Source organism: Chanodichthys erythropterus, chromosome 13 (assembly GCF_024489055.1).
Source record: "Chanodichthys erythropterus isolate Z2021 chromosome 13, ASM2448905v1, whole genome shotgun sequence".
Lineage (NCBI taxonomy): Eukaryota > Metazoa > Chordata > Actinopteri > Cypriniformes > Xenocyprididae > Chanodichthys > Chanodichthys erythropterus.
In genome coordinates, this window is record NC_090233.1 from 5,699,276 (window position 1) to 5,718,924 (window position 19,649).

The 19,649-nt window shown below is 37.9% G+C and overlaps 1 protein-coding gene across 1 annotated transcript in view; it reads right to left on the reverse strand.

The window, feature by feature from the left end:
- The window catches only part of man2a1 (mannosidase, alpha, class 2A, member 1), an 85,230-nt gene that overhangs the window by 32,457 nt on the left and 33,124 nt on the right, over positions 1 to 19,649 (reverse strand). The window contains exons 7-13 of the mRNA XM_067405908.1: positions 11,920 to 12,106; positions 11,529 to 11,706; positions 11,208 to 11,419; positions 5,617 to 5,802; positions 682 to 796; positions 522 to 589; positions 162 to 327 (exon numbers count right to left, since the gene is read on the reverse strand). Coding sequence (XP_067262009.1) covers positions 162 to 327; positions 522 to 589; positions 682 to 796; positions 5,617 to 5,802; positions 11,208 to 11,419; positions 11,529 to 11,706; positions 11,920 to 12,106 — 1,112 coding nt within the window. The remainder of the gene's footprint in view (positions 1 to 161; positions 328 to 521; positions 590 to 681; positions 797 to 5,616; positions 5,803 to 11,207; positions 11,420 to 11,528; positions 11,707 to 11,919; positions 12,107 to 19,649) is intronic.

Here is a 19,649-nt window from a genome sequence, read left to right on the forward strand (position 1 = left end):
GAGGAGTAAACAAACATATTTAGAGAGACCATAAAAATGGCTTGAAGAGTATTTAGATGACCTCAAACTAACAGACATGGACTAGTTTGAAGAATCTACAATCTTCACATTGATCTTTTCCATAATACTGTGATATGATGCATCGAAGCAGCAGATCTCACCTGGAAGACATCGGCGGCAGCATGAGTGGCATCATTCCAAACTGCACTGACTTGAGCGTGGACCACATGACCAACAGCATCAAGCAAGCGCACGTTAAGACTATTCACGTACACTGTAACCATGGATGTCCTGGCCTGCTCTGTGGGGTTGGAAACTACCAGCAACCTGGGAACAGCAAAAGAGAAAGATAAATTTCTGCCACACAAATTCTGTTGCCACTTGTCATCTACTTTATAACACATGTACCATGAGGCCATTCTCATAAACTCAACATTAGTCTGGTGTAAAGCACAACAAAAACATTGATTTTGTTTTTATTGAGAAATTTAATAAATTGTTGATTGTTTTTTCCCCATTACCTTGGTTTTTCACTAACTTCAAGAACAGTTTTGCGAGGTAGGGCATCTTGGGATGGCTGAACGTCATCCTGTAATATAGAACCAGCAAAAATGTGATGTGCAGATTTCCAAATTTAGGAGTGATGCCAGCATGTTGTGGATATGCAGTATGAACACTCACCATCTGAAGGAATGGATTTGAAGGATCATGGTTGTATGTTTGTTTGTCCTTGAGCACCAACCAATGAGCTGAGCTCACAATCACTCGCTTCACGTTCAGAATAGAATGAAACAACCTTAAAAATAACAAAGATCATAATGTTTTTACAGCATGTATGTATGTGCCAGAATTTCTGGTAAATTAAACTGTTAACAAGAATGAATGTCATTCAGTATGGATGCATCCTATATCAGCAACCATAATGGCTATAATTTTCAATTATAACACTGGTCTGTTTTGCCTGATAATATCAGATAATAAGATTTTGTTTTCTTTACCAGAAAGTCAAAAGGTTAGACATTTTTAAGAGTAAGGTAAAGTTCATATAAACTAATATTTTGGAGATTGTGTGGCTTGTTGGTTAATCTGGCCTTGCAACCAAAAGGCTCTAAATTACTGTTCAAATATCTGACTGACTGACTGACTGACTGACTGACTGACTGACTGACTGATTGGTTGATTGGTTGATAGATAGATTTTTTTGTTTGTTTGAAAAAAAATAATTTAATGCAACAAGGATGCATTAAATTAATCAAACGTAACAATAAAGACTTAAATTGTTACAAAACTATTCTATTCCACATAATTGCTGTTCTTTTGAACTTCTATTCATCAAAGAATCTTGAAAAAAATTTATCAAGGTTTTCACAAAAATGTTAAGCAGCACAACTGTTCCCTTTCATGGGAACTGTCATCATTACGCATTGGGAACGCCTCTCTCGTGAATCTGACCAATAACGTGACGAGACGTCAGAAGCGGATGATGTCACAGACCAGGAAACTATAAAGCATACTCAGCAAGAGCTCTGTGTTATTGTGTGTCTTATTTGGTGTTGTCTGTCTTATTACATATAAACAAGTCACGATCTCTTCGTCTGAGGACAAGAGTATCTCACACCACTCCATATATATGTTCTGCTAACCCTGCCATCCAGTGTGCTTCAGTGCGCAGTGGTCTCCACCAACCCTCCGAGGACCCTCCGACCCTCCGCTTACTTTCATGTATCCATCCATCCTCAACACAGCAAGTTCCTCAGGTTTGCTTTAGGGTGTAACACTGTCACATAAAATGCATGTTTTACCACTCTATTTATTACAATGATTTTATGTATAATAGAGTTTTAATTGGTTTACATGTGTTTTAGTCTATTTTATACCTCTTACTTATTTTAATGTGTGTATGTCTTTAAATATGTATGGGTCTGCCTGTCATGTGACTGGTCACATGACAGGAACCAGGAAGTAAGCCAGCATAAAGGAGGCAGCATGGCAAACAAGCAGCCCGCCCATTATAAACGTGATCACAAATCAGCTGGACTGTGGAGTTGCATTTTATGGACTTGCCTTTCCAGCAAATCACATCACCTTCACTTGGATTAACACTTCCGTGGACTTTGTATATACACCGGTGGACACTTTCACATTGGGACTTTCAGCACGTTACTAGGACTCTTAAGGACTGTTTTAGGGTATGGTGCAAATGGACTCCCTGCTTTTAAACGGCCTAAGTTTTTCTAGTTTTATTGTGTTGTTTTAAGTTCCTTGTGATTATTGTAAATACACCTTATTTATTCATTTCTGTTGTCTGTATCATCTTTTTAAACACTCATAACTGCTCACACAGTACAATCTGACCCCAATTTCAATCAATGTAAAATCGACCGATAGGGCCGATCGTTACAAGGGGGCGAAGCTAACCAGTACAGGGTTCTTCCCTTCGGCCTAGCATTATCACCCCGCACATTTACGAAGTGTGTGGATGCAGCTCTGGCTCCATTGAGACTCCAGGGCATCCGCGTACTGAACTATATCGACGACTGGTTGATTATAGCTCAAACAGAACATCTGGCAGTTCAACATCGAGATGAACAAATGAAGAGGCTAGGGCTAAGGCTTAATGGCAAGAAAAGTGTGCTTGTTCCGGCTTAAATTACCAACTACTTAGGGGTAGTTTGGGACTCCACATCTGTTTCCTGCTCGTGTGAGTTCCATTCTCAATGCCGTGAATGGGGTGAAACTAGGCCAGTCACTCACTGTCAAACAGTTTCAGAGACTGTTGGGTCTCATGGCAGCTGCGTCCAAAGTGATACCTTTTGGCCTGCTGCACATAAGACCATTGCAGTGGTGGCTTAGGACCCCCTTCTCCGAGAGGAAATCCTTTTCGCATGATCAAAGTCACGCAGCGATGCCTTTGTGCTCTGGTCGTGTGGAAAAAGCCTTGGTTCCTGTCCCAAGGACCTGTGTTGGGAGCTCCTTGTCATCGCGTAATGCTTACGACGGATGCTTCCCTCACGGGCTGGGGGGCGATAATGAGTGGTCGCTCAGCTCAGGGTCTCTGGAAGGACCATCAGCATTCCTGGCACATAAATCGGCTGGAAATTATGGCGTATTTCTTGCAGTAAAATACTTCCTCCCAGACCTGAGAGGCCATCACGTGTTGGTCCGCACGGACAACATATCGTTGGTCTCATATATCAACCATCGGGGGGTCTGTGGTCTCGCCAACTATGCAAATTGGCCCGTCGGATCATCCTCCAAGGTGATGGAGCTCATTTGGAAACACTTCGGTCAAATGGAAGTCAACCTGTTTGGTTCAGGGGAATCAACCCAGTGTCCACTGTGGTTCTCCCTGTCACATCCAGCACCATTGGGTCTGGATACATGGCCGAGGCTGCGTCTGTACGCATGTCCCCCGTTCGCTCTGCTCCCGGGAGTTCTGGAGAAAGTACGCCAGGAAGGGGTCAGTCTAATATTGGTAGCCCCGCACTGGCCAACCCAAATATGGTTCTCAGACTTAGAGTCTCTCTTGGAAGGCAGGACCTTCTGTCTCAAGCGGGCAGCATGATACTTCATCCACACCCAGAACTATGGAAACTGTGGGCCTGGCCTCTGAGGGGGCCAGGCTCATAGATTCTGGTCTCCCAACTGAGGTTGTGGAGACCATACTCCTCTCCAGAGCTCCCTCCACGAGGAAGCTGTATGCATACAAATGGAGTGGATCTTCTATTAGCCTAGTTCTACAATTTCTCAAAGACAAGTTTTCAGATGGTTTATCCCCTTCAACCTTGAAGGTTTATGTTGCAGCCATCTCAGCCTATCATCTCCTCTGGGGGATTCCTCGGTAGGTCGAGACCCCCTTGCTGTACGCTTCCTTCGTGGTACTTTGAGGCTGAGGCCTGTTGTTCGTACAAGAACTCCGGCCTGGGACTTGGCCGTGGAGCTAGAAGGGTTAGCTGAGGCCTCCTTTGAACCACTAGAAGAGGTTTCTGAGAAATTTTCTACTGGCTATCTCATCTCTCAAGAGAGTAAGAGATCTTCAAGCACTTTCGGTTGCTCCTTCATGTTTAGAATCTGCGCCTGGTAAAGTGTTTTCTTCACACTAGACCTGGCTATGTAGACCTAGCTATGTGCCAAAGGTCCACACCAATGTCCCAGGGACTACTGTACTTCAGGCTTTCTGTCCTCCTCCTTTTTTTAAAATTCGAATCAGGAGCAAGTGGGTGGTTGAGGCCATCTCACTTGCTTATGAAGCAGCCGGACATCCATCTCCTTTAGCTGTCCGTGCCCATTCTACCAGGGGTATGGTGGCCTCAAAGGCTCTGTCGGGAGTTTCCATCCATGACATATGTGATGCGGCTGGGTGGTTCTCCCAGCATACATTTATTAGGTTTTATAACCTCGATGGCGGCTCCACTCCGGGGTCAGCTGTGCTGTCTCAAAAATAACAGACAGATACTCGGCACTATGGCGCAGGGAATGAGACGCTGCATCGCTATGCCGTATCCCTGGCATACCTGTGAGTGTCTTGCTTCAGCCATAATCCAGAAGCTAGCGTTCTTTTTTCTGGGTATGCTTTATAGTTTCCTGGTCCGTGACGTCACCCGCTTCTGACGTCTCGTCACGTTATTGGTTAGATTCACGAGTGCTTCACGACGCAACAACGCAGAGGCGTTCCTAATGCGTAATGACGCAGCATCTCGTTCCCTATTCAGGGAACCTGAGATGTTTTCAACACTGATAATAATTAGAACATTTTCTGAGCACCAAATCAGCATATCTGAATTATTTCTGAAGGATCATGTGACACTGAAGACTGTAGCAATTATGCTGAAAATTCAACTTTGCCATCATGGGAATAAATAACATTGTAAAATATATTAAAATAAAAACTGTTATTTTAAATTGCAATAATATTTCACAATATTATTGTTTTTACTGTATATATGAGCAAATAAATGCAGAGACTTGAAGAGACTTATATAAATATCTCATTTGTTGTAAATAAATTATATTATATATCATTATATCAACTATCGGCCACTCTGCTCTATATATATATTAATATACAGGCCATTGAAAAGCCTGTATGTCAATATAATCATTGAGTACCATGGTATATATCAAATATCAAACTTTTTTCCACTAAACATTCTTTAAACATTACTTCTTTAAAATTGGTTATAAAAAATTGACAAAAATAATCAAAGAATCTTTCAGGTTTGATAAGCCCTAGAAAACATACAGTTTTTCTTTTAAACATGTTGGTGGACTTTTGTTTTGTGTGGATATATTAATACATTCATTATTCATATAATTTTATCATGGTCATTCATTTTTAAGTGGAGGATAACGGCTGCTTCACAACCAATCTGAAAGTTCTGTGTGACTGCCACTTTGGGGCAAAATGCGTGAGTGAATATAAGTGAATATTTGAGTTAGTGAAAAGGCGGCTTAAGACACTTAACCCCAGTTTGTTCCAGGGAAACACTACTGACTGGAGCGAGTGTGTTGGATAAAAGAACGTATTTCACTTCTTTGTATCTCACATCTTTTCTTCTTCATAATGTATCTCAAATCCACACATCTCTCTTTAATGTTTCAAAAAAGATGTGTTACCTGGTTCCATAGTCCACAACCACCCAGTCTTTGCCTGTGCCTGTGATGGCATCATGGTGCTGGAAGAGACCTAGATTGCGTCTGGCTTCCGTCAGTAACTTGTAATTATCCACTGCAGGGTAATCACTAGGCTGGCTGTACTTCTGAATGTTGGCCAAGGTCAGAGAGTAGAGTACCTCAGCTGCCCTGTGGAAAAACATGAAGTGACATATGAAACTCCCTCCTTCACAAGATCAAAAGTTCCCTCAAATCCACACTGAATAAATCTACAGTGTTACGAGAATCCTTCTGGCATGAAAATACCTCCTGTATCAGGGTAATGTTCACATACCAGGTAAAGCAAGAAAACAGTTTGGTTTGGTCCCTGTTGTGCTGGGAGTGTCGGAGCGCTCCCACAAAGGAGAACAACAATAAAACCAAAATCTTTCCACATTATGTTAACAATACAGGTGTCATGTCTCTGAAGAATGACCTTCTCAAATGTTCTACAGGACATGAAAATCTATAGCTGGGCGAACCTCACAAAACCTGTTGGAAATGAGTCATATTTCACATCTGGAAATAAAGAAAAGAAATTATATTTTCGTTTAAAGGAACACTCCACTTTTTTTGAAAATAGGCTAATTTTCCAACTTCCCTAGAGTTAAACAGTTGAGTTTTATCGTTTTTGAATCCATTCAGCCAATCTCCGGGTCTGGTGGTACCACTTTTAGCATAGCTTAGCATAGTTCATTGAATCTGATGAGACCAATAGCATCTCGCTCAAAAATGACAATATTTCAATATTTTTCCTATTTAAAACTTGACTCTTCTGTAGTTACATGGTGTACTAAGACCGACCGAAAATGAAAAGTAGCGATTTTCTAGGCCAATATGGCTAGGAACTAAACTCTCATTCTGGCGTAATAATCAAGGAACTTGATTGAACCAGAATTACAGAAGAGGATTAGGGCCAAGCAATAATAAAAAAAATATAAAACCATATTGAGATTAAAGTCATTATAATGCGAGAAAAAACTTGTTAAATTTCGGGAAAAAAGTCAAAATAAAATGTTCAGAATAAACTTTTGAGAATTAAGTCGTGTTTGAGAATGTCCTGTTTTTGCTTGTCAATTTGTTATTTCATGTTGGACAAAAGTGAGTACACTGCCCAAATTGAACTTTTTTTTTCTTCTAAAAAGACCCAGACGCTAAAAATTTTAAGTTTGTATGCTAATTATTAGATTAAGTTATTAGGTTGATTTATATGTCTGCGTCTACGCATACAGCATAGCCTGATGTTCACCTCTCCAAAAATGTAACAATGTGCCAATTCTACGTAAACTGCAAGCGCTGTGATTGGTCTGCTAGAACCCCTCCCTCAGCTTAAAAATAAAATTGGCACGGAGCAAGCGGAGAAGTTTTCAACTTCCATAGGAATAAAAAATAAAATGGTCAGGTCACAAGCTCTGCTCTGTTTCAGGGGATACGTGCCGTCAAGCTGCAACAAAAATTGTTGCCTATTTGCCGCCATCACTGCTGAAGCTTCTCTGACAACGTTCGTGTCAAGCTGCTTCTTCTTCGGCTTTTGCCTTCATACTCAACATGACCGTAGACACTGCCTACTGGAGGTCTGCATGTTGCCGTCGACGCAGGCGTAGCCTACGGCAGAGGCAGTGAATCAGTTTTAGTAGTGCAGAGGCTCCGGCGTAGGTCCGACGCAGAAGTATAAATGAGCCTTAAGTTATCCAACTCTGTCATGTCCTCTATCAGTATGCAATGTAGTGTTGTCAAAAGTACCGACTGCGATACCAAGTCGGTACTAAAATTTAAAAAATGTGATGCTTTGAGCGCTGTTGACTAGATTCGTAAACACCTCTGATTGGCCATTGTGTTGACACACTCATTGGATATGTCTGTGATTGACAATAATCAACGCACGGGAGCATTTGAAAGCACACTGAAGTGTTTGAATTTGAAAGCGTTTAAAAAGGAGGAGTGGGAGCGTTTGAAAGCTCTGTCCGCTGATAAGACGCATGCTTTCAAATGCTCCCTTGTGTTTCTGTGTAAGCCCTCAGTGAAGAGCGTCATTGATGACTATTTACAGTGTTTTTGAAGCATTGATCATTGAAGTCAATCAAATACATATCTGATGAGTGAGTGAAAACAATTGCCAATCAGAGGCATTTACGAATTCGCTTAAAGGATTAGTCCACTTTCAAATAAAATTTCCCTGATAATTCTACTTATGGAAAAAACAGAACTGGTGCTGCGTTCGTTCCGTAAGTTGAATAGGGAAGGCGTAGGACATATAGCTTAAGCTTTTTGAAGAATACAGAAGAAGTGCGGTTTTGGCGGAAGCACGTGCAAGGTGATAATTTGTGTTTGTAAAGCATATACATTAACTTTTTTTTTCGAAAATGACCGATCGTTTCGCTAGATAAGAACATTATTCCTCGTCTGGTATCGTTTAAAGCCCTTTGAAGCTGCACTGAAACTGTAATTTTGACCTTCAACCATTTGGTGCCCATTGAAGTACACTATAAGGAGAATAATCCTGGAATATTTTCATCAAAAACCTTAATTTCTTTTCGACTGAAGAAAGAAAGATATGAACATCTTGGATGACATGGGGGTGAGTAAATTATCAGGACATTTTTTTTGAAAGTGAACTAATCCTTTAACAGCGCTCAAAGCATCACATTTTTAAAATTTCAGTACCAACCTGGTATAGCGGTATACTACTTTATTCTCAAAATTGAATAAGTTTATTCTCAACATTTTATTTCGACTTTTTTCTCGAAATTTAAAGAGTTTTTTCTTGCATTATAATGACTTTAACCTTGAGATGGTTTAGTTTTTTTATTGTTGCTTGACCCTAATCCTCTTCCATAGAGAATCTAATAAGGATGACTAGTGAGAATAATTAATTTACTAATTTAGAAAATTATAAAAACAAAAAATGTCCAGTAAAATTAGGGTAGCAGTCTAAATTTTCTTTCTTTTTCTTTTTTCTTTTTTTATGTTAGGGTTAAATATGCCATGGACATGTTTTCTTGAGATTCACTCAGATACATATGCAAAAAGCACGAGTTGTCTAAAAGTTTTTAGTGACATTTTATTAACAACCAACATGTTCACGAAAACTATGATCCCTCATCAGTAAATTGGAGAGATATTTCACAATAACCCATAGTTTAAGTGTATTTTTTCCAAATAGACCTTTGAAGTGAGATGATAAAGCCAGCTTAAGTAGATTCAGCAGATCAAAAACATTTCTGTATATGGTCCACAGATAGTAGTTATAAGAACACGTGACCTACATACTTCACATCAAACATACATCTGCTTTCTGCACCCACAAGAACAGCCAAACACTGACTTTAATAATTAATTAAACATGAAATGACCTTGGACTGAATATCTCTAATCAATCTACTGTGTGTGTCTGTGTGTGTGAAACTGAGCAGAGCTGAACAAAGTCCTATTTGCTGTGTGAAAGAAGCCATCGTGTAGAACGGGGAATAGTTTAACGACTGCATACTGATGAAAACTCTCCTGCCTACATTTAGACACCCATCAAAATGCAAATACTGTGTTAAATAGAGTTCTCTGCATCCGCAAGCTGAAGGTGTACCCAATCTATTCACTTGTGTGATCAAGTACGGCCGTCTTTGTGAGAACGGGGTATACAGACGTACAATACAATCAGTAAAAGGGGGAAATTTATATCCTTATCACAGTCTTGCACTAAACAATGAAATGCAGGGCAGCCACTGACACACACAAACACAAGTCAAATATCTAAATACTAAAAATCAAATATATATAAAAAAAAACCTACTAAAACTATGGTACTATGGGACTTACCCTTAAAAAACACAGGACATACTACCATGGGAAATTTAAAAAACATCAACATAGATTATCAACAAAGATTAAAAAAATTCATGGTACATTTAAAAAAAAAAAAAAAAAAATTATGGTTGGGGATTTCAATTTAGAGCTCTATTGCGGTGTTATTTTACAATTATTTATATACTATTAGTATTTATAAATATTTTAAATAAGCTTTTTTATCTTTTTGTGTTTGTTGTTATATTTTAGTTTTGATTTTAATTTTATTTCATTTTTTAAAATATATCTTTATTTAGCTTTAATTTAATTTATTTCAGTTTTAGTTGTAGTAATTTTATTTAATTTCAGTTTTATTTCAGTTACCATAAGCAATTTTTAATAGTTTTAATAGTTTTTTTAGTTAACAATAACAACACTGCTCGACTGATTTGTGTAAAAAAAAAAAAAAAAAACACATCTGGAGGAGAATGTAGAGAAAAATCAATGTAGAAAATCAATATGTACCACTGTAATGTCTCATTATCTAGAACCAAGCCAATTAATAAGAGATGCAAAGACGTTTAAGCAATTTCTTGGTGTAAAAACTAAATAAATAAATAAAAAACAAGGAGCTATTTCTTTCAAATTCCACATATTAGCGATAATTTAACTTTATAAAGGGCTTTTACTAAATAAGATAAATTTTTATGTTTCCAGGGACAATATAATGTTAGAAAGGTGTCAAAGAGCAAAGTTTGTGATAAGGAGCCACAGTCAATGGCCAAGGTCAAATAAATACTGAAGCCATTGAGCTGCTGGCTCAAAACTGGCTGCTTTAGTTTGCTGTGACCTTGTCACAGGGCTTCAGACTTATCGTGACAACACAGACATGTGACCTTCAGTTTTGAGTGTTAGTTAGTAGCATACAGCCCAGGAAGAAAGAGATGGTAACGTCTGTCATCACACAGCTCCATTTCCTATAGAAAAACTCTACCAGCACAGTGACCACGATCAGTTCGGGACTGTGTTTGTATGAAAGTTTGAAAAAGGTTACCATATGCCATTAAAGACATCATGACATCAAATTAGAGTTTTGGGGTTGTTAGTACATGTGTGTTAAGTCATCTGTATGCTAGTGCACTTCTAAAAGTTGACAAACAAGATTTTGCAGCAGAAAAACACATTTACAGTCTTTTTGTTCCAACTGAACTTGCCAAAAAAGTCTCTAAACTGTGAATATTTAGAGAGAAAGTGATCAGATTTTGAATAAGCTGAATTTACAGGTAATATGTCATTCATTTATACAATATGAATTGCAAATTTTATTGGGTGTATTAGTATGGAATTCTAACAGGTTCAAAATTAACTTTTTATGTTAATTCTGAACTCATGCTCTCCAAGGCAAATTAAGACCAGCCATATGGAAATGGAATTTTGTATGGTTTCGATTTTTGGACATTTAGACACTGGCTGGAAATATTTATGCAGATTTATGCAGTGCATTTGGGTTGTGTTTTTCATATTTTCACTTTGGTGAAATTAATGAAATTTTTGTGCTACATAGTTTTAGTAATAAAAGAAAATTGTTTGCTTCTTATAAACTTTTATTAATCATTTTACAATGTGGTAAAAGTTGTCACTGATCTTTTCTCTCATGGACTAATTCACTGTACTCGCTGAAGCCAACTTTTTCCTGCATTTGGCACTTTGGTGAGTGTTAATGTAATGTGACTGTAGAGATTCATGCAGTGCGTTTGGATTTAGTAAAGCCGTACCGAAGATGTGATTCCAGCACTCTGTCCAGGCGTTTATAGAATGGCCTTGAGGTGAAGTATCCGCTCCAGTAGTGGTCGTCTCGATCCGCGTAAGTGAAAAAGTCTCCACTTACCACAGGCAACGCCAAATGGCCAACATTCATGCCATCCGGATCCATGCCAGTGTTTTTACGCAAGGCATTGAAATAATCTGAAATGGTTCCAAACTGGGCCTGCAAAGAGAATGAGGTATATAGGGAAATATATATACAATGAACGTCTGAATATATACAAAGAGTTCAAACTGTGGCCAATTTAAAGTGACAAACACTGAAGCAAGACCTTGACGTGGAGCTCAGGGTGAGAATTCATGTAGTCAAAGAGTTTCTGGTAGTTGTTAAACTGTTGGTCCCATTCGACGGCTTCAGTGTAACGGAAATCATCTCCAAGTGGTGCCAGTAGCACTTTGGTCTGAAAAAGCTTGGATTTCTTCCTGTACTGGTCCAACAGCGTCTGAGCTCTAAACATGGAGAGACAAAACTAAGTGGAGGGAAATCTAAATCTGCGCAGAATTGAGGGAACACTAATCGACAAACAACGACATGAAAAAAAGAGTTACAAATTGTTATTCATTGAAACTAGACTTTTTTCAAGACATAATTAAAAAATGTTTAGGTCGTCACAAGTTAATAATGTTGTTCTTAATTTCTGTGACTGGAGTGTATAGTTGTACCTCTCCTGTACATTGCCGTCCGTGATGGCCTGAGGAGGAATTCTCCACGGACAGCTGATTCTTCCTCCTGGCAGCCTTTTAAAGTCAAACTGACAGCAGATCTTCGGGTCAGGACCACATGTATGGGGAACATCGTAGCTGTAGAATGGCATCATGTGACACAAAATGTCTGAACTTGAGTCCTGAGCTGTTGGAATCAAAAACAAATGCAATTGGCAAAAATGTACCCAGGCAAAAAAAGATCTATTGTCCAGGGCTTAAAGCTAAGGATTTTTTCTAGTGGCCAGGTTGGGCCAGTGGTTCAAATTTTTGGCTCCAACACAAAAAAAGTAATAAATAAATAAAACAGGCCTAGTTCTTGTCTTGATTGTTTTTCTGGTAGGTCTAACAGTAATTTTCAGGTAGAGAAAATGAATAATCAAATGTAAAATAGCACTGCATAGTCTTCACTGTATAAATTAAATATAGATTAATCCTTATTAAAGTTACTGAAGTTATTCAGTCAAGAGCAGTGAATGCTTTTTTTTCTTCGTCCTTTGATTAACATTAAAATAAAGACAGCAGCAGGTTTATTAGGCTGCTGTCACTTTAAGAGCTGCACGGATGCAATATAATGTTACACATGTTTTATTTCTCAACTGTTTATGTTCACTTAAGATATAACAGACTATGTTTAATAGGATACTCGCCGAGAACAGCATTTTTTTACTTAATTTTATGGGAATAAGTCAAGAAGACCTGAAAGAGATCTCAATTCAGCAGGTGTCTGAGAAGCAGCTTTCTAGGCGCGCTTCACATGTGTACGCACACAAAACTTCTCACACTATTAAATTGAGTTCTCTTTCATGTCTTCTTGAATATTTAAATTGGCAAGGATTAAAAACATGCAAATAATAAACTTTCGTGATGCATCAAATGGCCAGAGCGACATTTACACTGGCCCTGGGCCATCGGGCAGTCCTTATTGTTGAGCCTTTCATTTTATTGTCAATTGTGAATAGGAGTGTTAATTTTGACAGCAAATTTTAATTTAGTTTTAGTCATAGTCTTTTGACTAAAATGCCATTTAGTTTTAGTCATATTTTAGTCATCGGAAATTGTTTTAGTTTTAGTCTAGTTTTGGTCGACTAAATATCATAAGATTTTAGTCAACTAAAATTTAATTTAGATAAATTATAATGCATTAAGCATTTCTCTAACAATACATAGATTCTGTGCACTGATATAGGTAGGCCTACATATTCCCCAAACTGTTTATGTTCACCCAACTGTACTTTGCTCGCCAAAGCGGATGTTTTTTGACCGTTCAAGTGCAAAAAGACACGAAAGAGCAAAATTCAGTACTTTTCAGGGATTGACACACTTATCATTGAGGTACTAATATAGTTTTCGTTTCAAATTTTTATTAGATTAGATTTTTAGTTTTTCTGTTTTCATTGTAATTTTAGTTAAAAGTTTTAGTAATTTTTTGTGTTTATGTCTTTTAGTATTTGCTTTTAAATATCTACTAGGGATGTTGCGGTGACGGATTTTTTCCACCGGTTAATCGACGTGTAAAAAAAAACGGTAATCCCGGTGTCACCGGGGTTGCATGTCGGGGATTTCGGGTGGCCGAAAATGCGGTCGTGCAGACGTGCACACGTCTCAATTTACTTTCACTTCAATTAGCGGCAATTCAGTAGCATTTGTTTGAATTAATCATGGGTTAATTTATTTTATTCTTAATAAAAAAAACACAAAACAATAAGACACTCGCTTGTATTAAACACATCTTTATTGCAAAATGAATAATAACCTAACACTATGCAAAAACTAAACAAAAGCACTTATGAAACACCTTTAAAGTGCATTTATTAACAAAACGAACCACTGCACACATCGTGCAAGTATCAAACAAGAAATTATATAAAAAAATTCACTATTCGTTAAATAAAGTGCCTGCCTTTTTTCAGCAAAAAACAAATCCAAAATATTTCCAAATAGGTGCTTTTGCATTTCGCTTTGAAACCAGATCTTCCGCCATCCTTTGCCAGTTAGCTCGCCTCACTCTCCTCAAATGATAAATGAAATCGGACACCGGCTGCTGCTTTACTGCGGCGCTCGTTCCGCTTACGCTAAATTACGAAGATACGTAGTCACTAACTGAATTAAGTGCTTTATTGGTATAGGCTAAAACTTCAACACGATAGGGACGGTGCCGGTGGTCAAGTGCTATGACCGGTAGGTGGGTTAAACACCGTGTATCACCGGTAACACCGACTATCGCAACAAGCCTAATATCTACAAGTTTTTAATTCTGATTGTTATTTTAATACCTAAGGTTAAGCTAAAGCTTAGACTTTACATTTTTATATATATATTTATTTTTTACTTCAGTTAACGTTTACTTCAAGTAATGAAGATTTCTTTGGTTTTAGGTTTAGTTAACCCTTATATTTGTAAAATATATTGATTAATGTATCAAATAAAGTTCTTAGTCTTTCCTTCCTGTGACAGAAGATATGGTAGTTTACTATGAATTGAATAAAAATTCAATTAAATACAGTTTGTGTGAACAAAATAACAATGACCAGGAAAAAATCATTATAAACCATCCCGAAATACACCGTGACTCTTATTCTGAAATGTCTGCAGTATGCACTGCTCATGAGGGTGATAGAATATGCATTCTTACATCCGTCTAAAACATACTACCATATAAACATTGTGTAGTAAACATCATATTTCATCAACATTAGCTTATAAGCAATCGCTTGGCATAAATGTGCGCTATTCATTAATTGCGAAGTAGTCTGAAGCGCTGCTGCTGCACGTGCCTGTAGAGCACGCAACAGCGCCGCCTTTCCCGCGGTTAGATCAGCATGTTACACTTCAAATGTACGCATCTTCCACACAGCATCTTCCCAAATCGTCCCTCTCTTTCATTTTTGTCTTGTTTTTATTCGTTGACAAAATTTAGAGTAGATTTTAGTCATAGTTTTAGTCATTCAAAACGCATTTTTATTTAGTCATCGTCTCGTTTTCGTCCGTGAAAAAATGACGTTGATGAAAATTATGACGAAAATTATTTGTCAACGAATTAACACTGATCAATAGTGTAGCAATGTATGAAGCACGTCACACAGAAGTCACTTTCAATCCAAGTAGCTGTCTGTTGGTCAACGTGGTGAATTTGCGTAATCAAACCTTTGCGAAATCTGCATGAGAAAATCTTGCCCTTACATGAAATTCCCAATCAAGTGGATTCCTATTGAAATGACTGGATTCCCCCCAATAAAATTCACAGAACAACAGAAACATTGAGCACAACTGAAAACTAATATATATATAATATAAATAAATGTTACGGTTAGTATTGTTATTATGGTTTTTCAAGAAAATCTTTCGTTATATAAAACAAAATAAATGTTCAAATGTAAAATAAAATAACGTTCGTTTTTTAGTGATGTTTCCCTCAATTTCGGACCCTTCCTGAAAATAAGTACGTAACACCCACTTGACTTGTTATACAACCAATTGCTGAAGTACAGAATCAAGTCCCGATTTTTCCCTGTTACACACTGAAAATGTTTTGTTTACACATAATTCAGAGTGCGATTTTGATAAACAACTAAGAGTCCATCCATTTTCAGGGCAGCGAATCATGAAATGATCCACTAATGTCAAAATCCAATCATATTTAATTTGCAATAAATATATTCAATTACCCATTCAGCACAGCATGTGCTCTAGAGTGACCTTCATAAAAGCTGTGTGAATAAATAATGCAAGATTTCCCTTTAAACAAGGGACCAGATGTGAAGCACAGAGTAGTCTGGCTGTCTGTTAAATGGTGATATATGGAATTACACTGAGTAGAAAGCTAATTCAGGCTGGCATAGAGTGCACGCTGTTGCAGCCAAATGAACTGTAATCATATTTGTTCAGCAGCAGCTATGGTCAGAGTTCTAAGTTAGGAGTCCATTTTTCCAGGGGGTTTTTTACAGTATAGGTCTGGGAAAAACAGTGTATCCCAAACAGATGCACGACACTGAACAGGCAGACAACGGAAAACAATAGATGGGATGTGGGAGGACATTTCCCCTGACTTCTCTTTTGTTTAATGTTCTGAGAAAAGCTGGCTCCAATTCAGCCCTTGTAACGTTTTACTCATTTCCCTCAGCCCTTTTTTTTATATTCAAATCATTAGAGAACAAGTGCCAATAGAGCAACATAAAGCAGCTCCAAAAATATGAGAATATTTAAATCATACTTGGTGCTTTTATTTAATGTGCTGAACTACACCATGTGGAGAACTGACTTCAGACATTCACTAAAAATCATCTAGGTCAAATCATTGTAAAAAAAATGGCTCATGAAAGTGAAAAGATTTAGCAGGCTTTGTTTGGTTTGAGATTTTGTTAACTTATGCAATGACAAAAGTGAGCTTTTATGCATTTCATGTTGTTACACTTAACATGAAACCTGATTTCATCTCACTAATAAGCACTCTCGTAATGCAAACTAAAAGATATGATATAAAATGCTTAGACTTTAGAATACTTAATAGAAATTTAGAATACTTTTATTGTTTTATTTATATACTTGAATTATTATTTGAATGTTTAATATAGCCTATTAGTTGAATTCATAAAACTAAAAGAGCTTAGGTTAGTACTTCAGCAGTGTGGAAATAAACAAATGTACTGTGTTATTAGATAAATGAAACACCATTAGGTAAGCTTCTGGAATGTTTCTTTTATATCCTTCATCAGAATAACAGAACAAACTAAATTACATTATAATGACAGCAAAAATAACCAGTTACAAAAACAAAGTCTTTTTTTAACCTTTAAAGTGTCCAGAAACCCCCAATGTTCTGCCCTGGTTGTTCACACCTCAAAGCTGGAAAAGTCTGAGAAAATGGGCAGTGTAGAAGGGGCGGAGGAGGGGAGACATCAACCAATGAAACACAGACCTACATCATGCTCATTATACAGAATAATGAATATTAATATATGAGCATGGAGAGAAATGACAACAAACTCCCAAGCACAAGGGAGAAATGCGAAAGAAATTAATATGTGAAAGGGCTTAATATTTTCATAACATTTATGAGCACTACAGTCTCATGATAAACAACAGAAAAAGAATAACAGACAGTTACTTATTTGTCCATTCTTCTTTGAATTTTCGGTCTAAATCATTGTCTTTTGTGTATTAGAATATTCGTATATTTGTATGTATCATGTGTTTGTATTCAAATTCCACTTCAGACCGCATCGCGGGCAAAATAGAAACAACACACTTGTGCTACTGTGCTGAGGGAAACATGCACACGGCTCGCATGTCCAAATTCAGAGCAGGCAGAGGTGAATGCACACCACTTTTGTGACATTTGAATTCTCTGCTGTAATGCGATCTCATGCACACATATTTTTTCGTGCTAGTGGCAAAACAATCCGCCTGCACCAAAACTTCAGCTCTGGTCGCTATGCAGGGAAACGCATTGAGGAAACGAGCACCTACGACTAGGGCTGGGTATCGTTCAAAAATTTTCGATACCGAGACGATACCGATACCTTGACTTCGATACCGATACCTAAACGATACCTTTTTCGATACCAATTTTATAAAATCTGTTTAAACAAGATTACATAACCTCAAAAAAAAAATATTTGGTTTTATATTTTAATTTTGTTGACTTTTTTTCAGACTCAAAGACTCATCTCCTGAGCCACTGCGGGGAATAAAAAAAGCACAAATTAACTAAATTTACCCAACACAATAAATCCGTGCAAATAGTTTTAATAAAGTTTAGTTTTCAATGCAAAAATTCAGTATGTGAGGCTCTTTTTAAATCACTCAGCAATTGTTCTTCAAAAAAATAATTATTATTAACAAGATCAAAGCGGAAGTAAGAGTGACGCAAGTTCGTTGAAATAAGAGTTCTGTGTCTTTATTAAAATGAACACATTAATGATTCATCTCCCATCCACCCGCAATTAATTTGAATGTTATTTTTTTATTACTTGGCCCGACCCGCAGATTATCCGCAGTATCAGGAGGACGCTGATACCCCTTTTTCAGCAGAATGTTCGCGTTCTGGAGCCAGAGGCAGAGCCTGTGCTCGTGCAGGTGAACGAGCCTGTCACGAACCGGTCGCGTGTTTCCATAGACTTGAGGGACGAACGCTGATGTAAAGCTGCTGTGTGTTGTACCTGTCCATAACTAGTCTAAAAAACATTGCGCGTTCCGCTGTTTCTTCAGGCAGTGCGACACTTTTGTTTTCTGTTAACAGTATCTGTAGTGAACCGGCTGCTCACATAAACAGCCGTTTCTCACCCGTCCATTCGGAGATAAACTGAAAACGAAACCGTTGATTCACGCGCCCTCTCGCACATAGGGTCTCTCTCGCGCGTATAGTTTTATATATTTAGATATAAATAATAATGTAGCGCAACGTTACTTGCTCCTCAACGAGACAGCGAAAGCATTTCTCCGCCCCTCTACTCGGCTTCATTCTGAGGTACCGAAATTTGGTACCGAATGACAAGACACTTTTCGATACTCGGTAGTATCGAGGCAGTTCGATCGGTACCTAAAAAGTATCGAGTTCGGTACCCAGCCCTACCTACGACCCATGTCTCTGAATGACAACAATAGGCAATGAGACAGAAGCAACATAAGTGATACTTCCTCATGCATAATACCGCAATTATAATCACATGCATATTACGGTGCAGGGATTGGACTGAACAAGCTCTTTCTCATGAATAAATGCAGAGAAGCTCTCAGAACCTGGTGACATAGACTCGCCCCTGCAAGCCTATCTACACAGTCCAAGGCCGAATCTACATCACATTTTATGACATAGCTTTGATTTTGCTTTTCAAATCGGAAGTACGAAATTGCTCTGAAAAATGCAAAAAATGACCAATTTCCACTTGTTGATAAACATTTATTACTATTAAACTGTATTGCTATTTTATTACAAGTTTATTACTATTATTGTTTTCAGTGACATTGAACTTGTTCACATCCTGTTCACATCTCAATCTAATATAAAATAGAGATGCACTAGTCCACTGGTCATAAATCCAAAAGTTTTTTTTGTTTTATTTTTTTCAATCTTTATTCCGGGATTGCAAACAAACTGCTTTTGTAATTTCCCAAAATTTCATTAGTGTGGAACTATTTACGAAATCTGTAAACAGGACGTTAACACAGGCCAGAGTCTTGCATGCGGGCAGGTGACCCGCCAAATTTTATGTAATGGGTTGAATAATATTTACGTGTCGGGTGCGGGTCGGATGCGCAGAAGGCACAGGTAGACTACGGATCCAAAAGCCACTATTCCAACTTATTTCTTTGCATTTGACAGCTGAATCAAATGTAAACATCCAAATAAATGCCATACTCACATGATCTGACATGCAGCATGACAAACACTTTGTAAAGATCCATTTTGAGGGTTATATTAGCTGTGTGAGCTTTGTTTATGCAATGTATTATAGAGGCACGAGCTTGGGGGCGGGGAGCGCGAGCATTTAAAGGGGAAGCACGCTGAATCGGTGCATTTTTAATTATGCCCCAAAATAGGTAGTTAAAAAATTGAATAATAAAAAATCTATGGGGTATTTTGAGCTGAAACTTCACAGACACATTCAGGGGACACCTTAGACTTACATTACATCTTGTGAAAAAGGGTTCGGGGCGGGTGCGGGTTTATCAAACAGGACCTGTGCAGG